Genomic DNA, 9,916 nt, shown 5'->3' with positions numbered 1-9,916 from the left:
GGCGAAACGTGATCGAAAAGCCAACTCTCAACAAATCGTCACGCGGATGTAGGAGAAGTTACTTCATGATCAGTAACTAAATGGTCACATGACGCACGCTTCTCTTTACACAGTGGGCGGGAATAGTTGTACACAAGATTGTACAGTTTGCTGTTGGTCGAAAAAGCTCGCTTTTTTCCTCCGAAACAAACTGACAGCTGATTGTAACCTTAAAACAAGGAGCAGCCTCCGTTATGGATCCTAGATACGGTAGTCCAAGATCTGTTGATGCAGTGGATCCCACGGCATCCTATGACGCTTGGCCCACACTACCTTCCACGCGACCTGAAAGTCGTCCGCGATGCAGCCCCTGTTGTCGTCGGCGTTTGTCATGGACCGCTGTCAGCGTGCTGGAGATTGTTCTGATGATTGTGATGGTCATTTACTACTTCTTCTTCCCGAAAAAATACTTAAAGCAAATTCTTCCAGCTGATACAGGGAAAGATAGTCAAATTGTAGAGTTGTCGGAGTGGACATTGCGCATGTTTGGATCAATGATTTGCGTCCAGGTCAGCATTAGCTTTTTTTATTGCACGAATATCTCATGGGACAAACAAACGAATCGCAATAAGTTGTTCACTTCATCATTTACTATTTTACTTCGTGACAATTAAGAAAGCGTCGGTTGTCCAGCTCATTAATATTTAACAATATTGGGCTTAATAATATTGTTGTTCATTGAAGTTTTAATGCGCGTAGGAAAGAATTGTCAAAATGTCTTTTTCTTCCGAAACTGATAGCATTGCGATCGCTGGTTTCGAATACTAAACAGTGACACATTATCCTTTTTTTCACCAAATACTCCTTCAAGGTAAAATTAATTGCCAAAACCAGGTGAGGTGGGGAAACTTAAAACTTTTAAAATTTGACTGTAATTTGTCTTACGGTCAAACAAATGTGATTTATACATTCTCATTCTCCATAATTTTTGTTGTTCTGTCCTTATTCAAGGCAATCAGACATGGCGTAAAACTGTTGGTATAACCATGCTTCCTGTAGGATCCTGTCATATGACATTTGCCATTACCAATTAAGATTAAACAGATATATTTTGTCAAATACGCACACATGACCAATGAAATTGGTGAATTTATCTCTCCAAGGTGGATCTTTGTCAGATGCAGACAGGAAGTGGAACATGATCCCCCTCCAATACGCGGACAGTTTGCATTTACTGACAAAAAATTGAAACATAAGCAGTTTAATCCATCTTAAACCTATATTCATCAGGGCCCAGTTGTCCAAAGCCCGATTAAGCTAATCCTGGATTAACGTGAACTTTGATTTGAGTTTAATTGCTAATCGATTAAGATGCTTCCAAAAGATTTTGGCCCTCAGTTTTTACTTAGACTTTTAGCTCGAAATAAGCGTTTAAAACCATTTTTAACGAGCGAGCTGAAAGCATCAATTAACTTCTAATCGTGGATAAGCGTTAATCAGCTTTCGAACAACCCGGCCCAGTGGGAGATTTTCTTAACCTTGGGAAAGAAATTGAGACTCCAAGATGGCTTTGAGAAAAAATTGAGAGTGCATATTAGACCCTTGAAATTTGACCAATATTTTCTTCTAAGACGTGCAGTTTTTAAAAGACCCTTCAACACCCCAATTGACATTTCGTACCCTCTTACAGCTCTGGTAGGGACCAAACTTTAACACTGGCCTTGCACTATCTCAAACAATCCCATTTACATTTATCATTAATTATGTACCTTGATAATGGCGCAAGATGCACCGAAACGTCGGTTCCTATCACTCATATTTCTTGTTTCATGATATTGTTGTAAATAAGAAAATCTCGATTTTAACTTTGTTATAAAACCAAATTGAATTAATCACCTACCTTTATCTCAGGTTGCCCTTCTTGTTGCCGGTATTGGCTGGGGAGATGCGATCAGCAGAAAAATTATCTACTGGGGAATGTTGACAGGGGACATCTTGCTCCTTGCCATCCAAGCAGCGTTTGTGCACAGTATGTCTGAGTGGCATGCCATCAACATTACAATCGTGGCTTTGGCATCTGGGTTTGGACTTTTCAGAGTAATCACTCTGATCTTCAATCCAAGTTGGTGGCAGTGGGCTCCAGAACCTAACTTTTAAACCCAGTGCAAAATAAAATTTATCGGAGGTTTTATCATGTGAGGGAACAGGATGCAGCTACAAGCTACCATTATGTATTCTGCAAAGTTTCATTGTTTTTCTTTTTTGGGGGGAGGGGGGAGTGAAACAGACCTATTGAATGGTATAGTTAGGATCATCGAATAATTAATCATGACCAATAATCTGTACATTTTGTTAATATAGGAAGAATTATTTAACCCTTTAAGCCCTAACAGTGATCAGCATCAAATTTCTCCTTGTAATATCCATACTTTTTCAATCCCTGAGGTCATGAGAATTAAGGATATGATCACCCAAGGTGATTATTTTCTTGATATTTTGATAACTTCGTCTTAGTACTTATAAGAAACGTATAGGGACAAAATAGAAGATTTGTTCTTATTTATTATTATTATTATTATTATTATTATTATTATTATTATTATTATTATTATTATTATTATTATTATTATTATTATTATTATTAACATTAGGGTATAAAGGGTTAATCAAGCAACCACAAATTCAAGTTCATGACCAGACAGCAAGCCCTTGGCAGATCGGACTCACATCAATTTGATTTGGCTACTGCCAAAGTTATGTGATATGCATGCTATAACTTTGTGAGTTCCAGAAATAGTGAAAGAGGACATTGAAATTAGCAAGATTGACATTTTTGAGGCTATTTAAGAGTGAGATATTTGCTGAAAAATTATGAGGGGGCTAATTTAATAAACATTTACTCTTATAACCAACAATCTCAGTAAGGCCATAGTGATGCATGCACATACAGAAAATGAGTCCAGTAAACATTGTTAGAAGTGATTTTGAACTTTTCATCAAGTTTCTTTTTGTTTCTGCATGCAAAACCACTGGCCCGCTTATAAACTACACCTGTAAAAGTTTTGTCAAATTGACCCCAGCTAATGCTAATGCATATTTCAGTGCCCTCTATTTTAGTGGTCAGCCTAAAAAAAATAGTCTTGGAAAACTCATTAACCCTTTAAGCCCTGTAACACTGATCAGCATCAAATTCTTCCTTGTAATATCAATGCTTATTCAACCCCTGAGGTCATGAGAATTGAGAACAAGATCACCCAAGGTGAATTTTTTCTTCATGTATATTTTTTAATAACTTCTCCCAAGTACTTTTATAAGAAAAGTATGGGGACGAGATTGGAGAATTTGTTCTTTGATATTAGGGGTTAGAGGGTTAATGTCATTGGACGGATGACTGTAATCAGTTAGCATAAACTGCAACAAAAATATAGATGATTTATTTTAAAAAGTATACAAAGGACACCATTTAAGTCTGTAGGTACCTGTAGAGATCTATTTTCTGTGAACTGTTGTGATGAGGTTGTGAAAAGTCTGATTAATCCACATTAGCAAATTTCACAAGACAGCAACCATTAGAAAGAGACCCAAATGTCATATTATAGAGGTAGAATTTATATTTAATTAATTTTGCATCATCCAGTCATAATCACACTTTTGTACATAACCGTTTTCTTATCTAGTTTGTGCTTAATTGTTTGTAGAAGTGCTGGACTGTGTGTAGTTTATTGAGCATTAGCTCCATCCACTACACCAAAGTGCTTTGGGCTAGGTTGTTCAAAGCATGGTCAAGTTTGTCTTGATCTTCTATGCTGCCATAATTTCATCAGTGACAACCCAGAAAGTGACTGAGTATGTTACTTAGGATCACATAAACATTGCTTCCTGTTAAACAACAAATCAATGAATTTTATTGCTAATGATTTTTTTCAAAAGGTTTCTGCCCTACAGTTTTTGTTTCAGCTATAGCTTAAAATATAGAGGATATTACATGACCGCGCAAAGATGTGAAATTTCTCTTCCAGTGTTGAAAAATATTTCGTGTGTGAGCACAGCGAACAAGTGAAATATTTTTCAACACAAAAAGGAGAAATTTCATATCTCCAAGCGGCCATGTAATGTTCTGTTTATTATATAAACACTAATGAAATACCAAATCATTGCAAAAGTTGCGACTTATTATGTAACCATAGCAAGGGTGGTCTTTTCACGTGTGAAGATATCATGTTTTCGCGCTAAAGCTCACCTGGTATTTCATTGGTGTTTGTATAATAATAGCCTTTTATTCCTGGATCAGTCACATTGCCTTTTGTTGTAAAGCAACTGTATTAATTAGAGGTTCAAATCTTCATTTTCAAGTGTTAATTGTGACTCTCTTATTTTGTAAAAAAATAAATAAATAAATAAGACAAACTAAACTAGGGAAAAGACGAAAACAGAGTATTTTTCAGTAGATATTCATTAAATGTTTTTTTGTAAATAAAGATTCATGGAAATCCACTCTTTGTACAGATGTCTTTTGATTAATTTAAATCATCTGTGACTTTACCAGAATTTTATTGGGAGAAGGGTGCTCCGGGGTAGGATATTAAAATTTTTGTTAATCGTTTTTATGAAAAAAACAAACATTTCTTTTGCATCAACTTTCAGATGCACCAATCTCCTTGTGGTCCCTGTCGCGCGAGACCCACATCATCCCGAAGACATGTACTCCCCTGGCCTGCGAACGCAGACGTATTACCGGCTGTCGCTTCTCATATTTTTCGGCGGAGAGAAGCGACAGCCGGAAATACGTCTGCCTTCGCTGGCTAGTACTCCCTAAGCTGTAACCACGGCGACCACCGCGACTACTGTAACCACTGCGACTACCGCGACCACTGTAACCACGGCGACCACATCGACCACCATGACTACTGTGACCACTGCGACCACCGTGACCACTGTAACCACGGCGACCACATCGACCACCGCGACTACTGTAACCACTGAGACTACCGCGACCACTGTGACCACGGCGACCACATCGACCACCGTGACCACTGTAACCACTGTAACCACTGCGACCACCGCGACCACCGCGACCACCGTGACCACTGTAACCACTGCGACCACCGTGACCACTGTAACCACTGCGACCACGGCGACCACTGTGACCACGGCGACCTTTGTAACCACCGCGAAACACATCGACCACTGCGACCACTGGGCTACGAGAAAGGCTGGTGGCGCGGTGAGGAAGGGGGGGGGGGGGGGATTCGAGCGCAAAGGACAAGAAGCAAGGGGACGTGAACAGGGGCTCCCGTTCTACTCCATTAGCTCTCTCTTCACAATTCAATCTCGAAATCTCCACTATCAATTTGCTAACTGAAGGCATTTTAAATTGTTACGCATTTCCGCAACTCGCAAGTGATACTGTAGGCGATCGTGGCTGATGGAGGGGCCGTTTGGTCTCTTCTTCCTTGAGGAGGGGGTGTGGGGGAGTGCCTCCCCCCAAAATTTTGAAATCTAGAAGTTTGGAAATGCAATTACCAGCATTCTTGGCATAAAATTAAATAGTAATCGAGAATAGTGAAAGAATCTATAGTTTATCCATTTAATAGATTTCAGGTCTTTCAAATGATCCTAGATATAAATATATGCTCATTTATTTAAGAGCGGTTCACAGTCTTCGTCGTTTAATATTGCCACTTTTTTGCTTCTTTTTTTGAGTATTTTTTTATGTCATATACATTGTAACCCATGGTGAGCCGTGAGCCGGTTAGGAGGTGGTACACCGCCGGTAGCCGACTTCTAGATAATGAAATGTCGGGGTGAACACAATGCTGGTACAGATTTAATCTGATTCGAGACCTGTACCTTAGCCGAATAATAATTGAACGACGTTGTATGTTCTATTATGTTTCCAGTAATCCAAATTTCACAGTTCCATCATTTTCCAAGTGTTCCTGTATTCGTCTTGTCCCGCCTCGATTAGTTTTGTAACTATTTGCGGGACGAGCCATTCATTCTGTTATTTTTTTCCAAATAAATTGTTGTTGTTGTTGTTGTTATTGTTGTTGTTGTTTGTCTCCCTCGACCAACATTGCGTGACAGGGACGGAAGGCGTGAAACGCGAGAAGCGCGCGAGACACGAAATGAGAATCGAGAATCGAGAAGTCAGGACACGACATCTAGATGTATTAAAATTGGCTACAGATGTACCAGGCTATACAATGTATTTCCGAATGAGACTACTTGTGTGACGAAATATCACACCAAAGGTAAAGTCGTCAAAGGATGAGTGCATGATTTGTAAAGCCATTGTATCACTCTTTCCTCCGAAGACAATTGACGATACCGAAGAATGATCCTCGGCCTCGGTTTTTTTCTCTGAAAAACTCCGGGAACAAGCGAAATGCTTCCGCTTTCTGTAGTCTGGCTGCGCAAAGTTGACATGCTCGGGGATCCATCAAGATCTTTGGAAGACATTCCATAAGATCGGTTTCCCGTGGAAGATGCCTCGGGGGTCAACCGCGAAGTACTTCTTGAGGTTGTGCCATATAAAGACGTTCTAAAAGCCGAGTCTGTTCTCAGATAAGATACGGGTAACCTTTCCTGTGGTGTTCTAGTAAAAATATATCCTTTCTTGTCTTGTGAGTGCTGAAGCGCTCTTGAAACACGGCTAGGAATTGCATTGACGTCCGCCTTGACGCGGTATAAAGGTAGAACGCACACGGAGCTAGGGCGAGCTTGTAGCTGTAACTTTATAGATCCTTTAGAGGATGACATTATGGGCTATGCATCGACGACAATGAAGACCTCTAGTAATACCAATAGGACTACTTGGCACTCCAGTTAATATATATTTGGAGATTCATTGCATCGTTGTTGTCTGTCCTTCGATGTAAACACCCACGCGTTTGCCACGTCTCCTTGACGTCTGATCAATCACATTCAATGGGATCAAACGTCGATGAAATCGATTTCCTCTGCCTCCGTCAATCTATTTCAGTTTCTCTGGTGAGATCTTGAAGCTCAATACTTGACTTTAATCTACACCGAACAATTGCCTTTATTCGCCCAAACTGCTTGTTAAAATTACGACTTAGGCGTCGTAAATATTTGGTTGATTGTTTACAAAGTTGAATAACATAATAGCCTGACTTCCTCCGGAGTTACATCTTTTGTTGGCTTGTATTGTTTTACAATTTTGCACATGAGCGGTTGCTAAGGGATAGTACAATGGGAAATTTGATTACTATGCTCTGTTTTTCTAGCAATTTCTTTTTATAAAAACAGGGAGCAAGAATGAAAGAAATAGCTCTATAAAATAATCCAATAAGCTTACTGTAATACATTTTAATGGCTCAAAATGGTCGGTATGTGGGTGCAAAAGCTCGTAAAGAGGTGTTACTTTATCTAAAGCAACAGACCGTGTAATCCCGTTATTTGAACAACTGGAAAATGGTTCATTAACACCCTTATTGCTAACACAATAATTAAGTTTAGCTAAGATTAATTTCACCTCGCACGGAAAACCATAACAGATTTAAATCATGTATACTCTCTTTTTTTTGCATTTAAAACTTTTTATAAGAACGTTGAGGTTGATCATGAGATTAACTAAAATTTAAAAACATGTTTTTAAAATGAACAGTAGTGCACATCAGCGTGTTTTAGATTTGTCATTTTGTTGTGTCCGTTTTTGTTGTTGTTTGTTATATGTCACAAGGAGCACGTTATAGGTTTACTGACCCCCTTCCAAAAACGGCGAGCCTGAAGAGAGTTTCAATCGCAAAATTTAACGTTATTTAAGGGGGGACTTAACGTAAACGCCATTTTACCGCACTTGACATGGCTTTAATGGAAATATCTCGTTCACGTTTCAAGCGATCCAAAAACTGTTTGTTCATCCCGTAAATCTATGTTTGGAATGTTTTGTGAATTTTGGGGTGATTTTTGGGTATATTTGGGAGGAGATAGTTTTTCTAGAAGGATTGGTTGAATTAAGAGAAATAAGAAATATTGAAGAATTAGTGAAGTTTTAAAATAGGAATTTGTGGTTAATAATTAATAGACGGATACCAAGTTAGTCCACTAGCAACCTGGGGTCCTCTTGCGTGGGTATCGACTGTCTGTTAGTGTTACAAAAATCTTTTTCTTTCTTCTATCCCTTCTTAAAACCACTTCAAATTTCATTCAAATTTAGGCTAAGTCCCCCCTTAAGTGCGCGTGATTTAATTTTCTTATCTTCTCACCAGAATCTACACACTGACCCAAAGAATTTCTACGAAAAAATGTTTCTATTTGCAAAAAACCGTATTTTTTTTTTTTTTTCACAATTTTTTTAATCCTGTATTTTTGAGGTCTACCCGTCCCGCTGACTAGGAAGGCCTACGGACAACAGGTGTTGCAAACGAAATGAAAAGGAAAGAGAGAGTGTTGTATCTTGTTGTCGGTCTTTGTGTTTTCTCTGCAATGTTATCGGCTGAAAAGAGCTTGTCTGAAACAGAAAGTGAGCAATTGAACAGCTAAGACGAATTTGAAGTCAGAGTAACGTGTTCCTTAATCTGGCGTCACAGTTCCGGGAAGAACATAAGTCAAGTGGTGAGCCAAAATGGCGGCAAATTGGAATAGTTTCAAATTTCATTTTAAAATCGCGTTTTGGGCAAATCGCAATTTTTTTTCGCGAAACGTCTTTGAGAGGTGTATAGATTCAGAAGAGGAAGTAACAGAATTTAGGTTATGGGCACTTTAAGAATTTAAAGGAAAACCTGCTGACGTGCGCTGATCACCCTCTAGGCTGTCACATGACATGCATGAGATTTGCTTGTAGTTCCCGAGTGGACAAATGAAGGAGGCAGCCCACGGGCTCGTCTGCTGCTTATTTGCTGTACTTCGCTGAATGAGCAAGCCGGAATAAAAGACACTTGCAAGTGACGCCAAGCAAAATCTTCCAAGGACACCGAGACCGTTACTCTAAAATGTACATATTAGTAACAGTGTACTCAATATTAAACCACAAAAAATGAAGAACAAAATCTACCTGTTGTCCTGTCCTTGGATACGCTGAGTCAGGGATCGAAGATGATCCGCCATAGATTCACTGGTGCCTTTTCAAATCGAACAGCATTCACTTTCGTTCAAGCCAAGATCCGAACTGACACTCCAGTCAGAATGAATAAGTTTTGCCAAGTCCGAATACTGATTAACTTGAACTAATGCATAATTATTCTAACAACTTCAGTGTCATTCGATTCATGGCATTCCGGCTCGCCAGGCTAATTTCACCTATTATTGTTGGAACCGATACAATTACCTATAGTCATGAACTGGTGTGAACAAATTGTTTAACTGATCAATCATTCTCAGCAACCTTTACCAATGAAAGTAACTGGATAGCTTGAAAGAAGGAGAAGATTAAAAAAAAAAAAAAAGAATTATGACAGAAGTGACAAGTTTAATAATGCAATATAAATTAGTTTAGTTCTGTTGATCCAAGTTCTACGGAAGGAATGAAAGAATTAACAAACGTATCTTGCATAAATTAAAGACAATGTCGTGGAAAAATGGTATAATCCAGACGTTTCTTTTTTCGCGCCCTCGTTCTTTTCCAAGCTTGAGGCGCACTGTGGGCACTTTTCCTCAAAGCTCCACGGCTAAAGATTTTAGGGAAGTGGTTAAAACTATTATAACACAAACTGCAAGGCTGATACTACGTGAAAGAGTTGACTTTGCGAGACAACAATCCGACAGAAACCGACAAAACAGGGCTGCAACCGTGTGGACAGCTGTTTTGTTCTTATTGGAACTCGTCAGCACGGTGTAACTATTATACTCGAACAGGACCTACCAAATCACAAAATATATGGTGGTCTCTGCCTGCACCCCTCTTCCTCAACCTCAAAAGATGGTGTCTTTATTGCGTAGTCACCCCTCTATATGCAGCAATAAAACTGAATTG

At 39.1% G+C, this 9,916-nt stretch overlaps 1 protein-coding gene across 1 annotated transcript; it reads left to right on the top strand.

Annotated features, from left to right (window-relative positions):
• Window positions 1-93: 93 nt before the first annotated feature.
• On the top strand, window positions 94-4,473 carry LOC146452578 (uncharacterized). The gene is made up of 2 exons (XM_085097570.1): window positions 94-548; window positions 1,891-4,473. The coding sequence occupies exons 1-2, from the start codon at window positions 234-236 to the stop codon at window positions 2,134-2,136; spliced, it is 561 nt and encodes a 186-aa protein (XP_084953696.1). The 5' UTR covers window positions 94-233; the 3' UTR covers window positions 2,137-4,473.
• Window positions 4,474-9,916: the final 5,443 nt, after the last annotated feature.

This window comes from Pavona decussata, unplaced genomic scaffold, assembly GCF_977016875.1.
Source record: "Pavona decussata unplaced genomic scaffold, jaPavDecu1.1 SCAFFOLD_366, whole genome shotgun sequence".
In the NCBI taxonomy this organism is placed as follows: domain Eukaryota; kingdom Metazoa; phylum Cnidaria; class Anthozoa; order Scleractinia; family Agariciidae; genus Pavona; species Pavona decussata.
Note: the sequence above shows the minus strand (reverse complement) of the source record. Positions and strands in the feature narration are given on the sequence as shown.

Bases quoted from the DNA above. Each gene is read 5' to 3' on its own strand.
- LOC146452578 (XM_085097570.1), top strand. From the start codon at position 234: ATGGATCCTAGATACGGTAGTCCAAGATCTGTTGATGCAGTGGATCCC. The intron at 549-1,890 runs GTCAGCATTAGC...CCTTTATCTCAG, and splicing joins GATCAATGATTTGCGTCCAG to GTTGCCCTTCTTGTTGCCGG.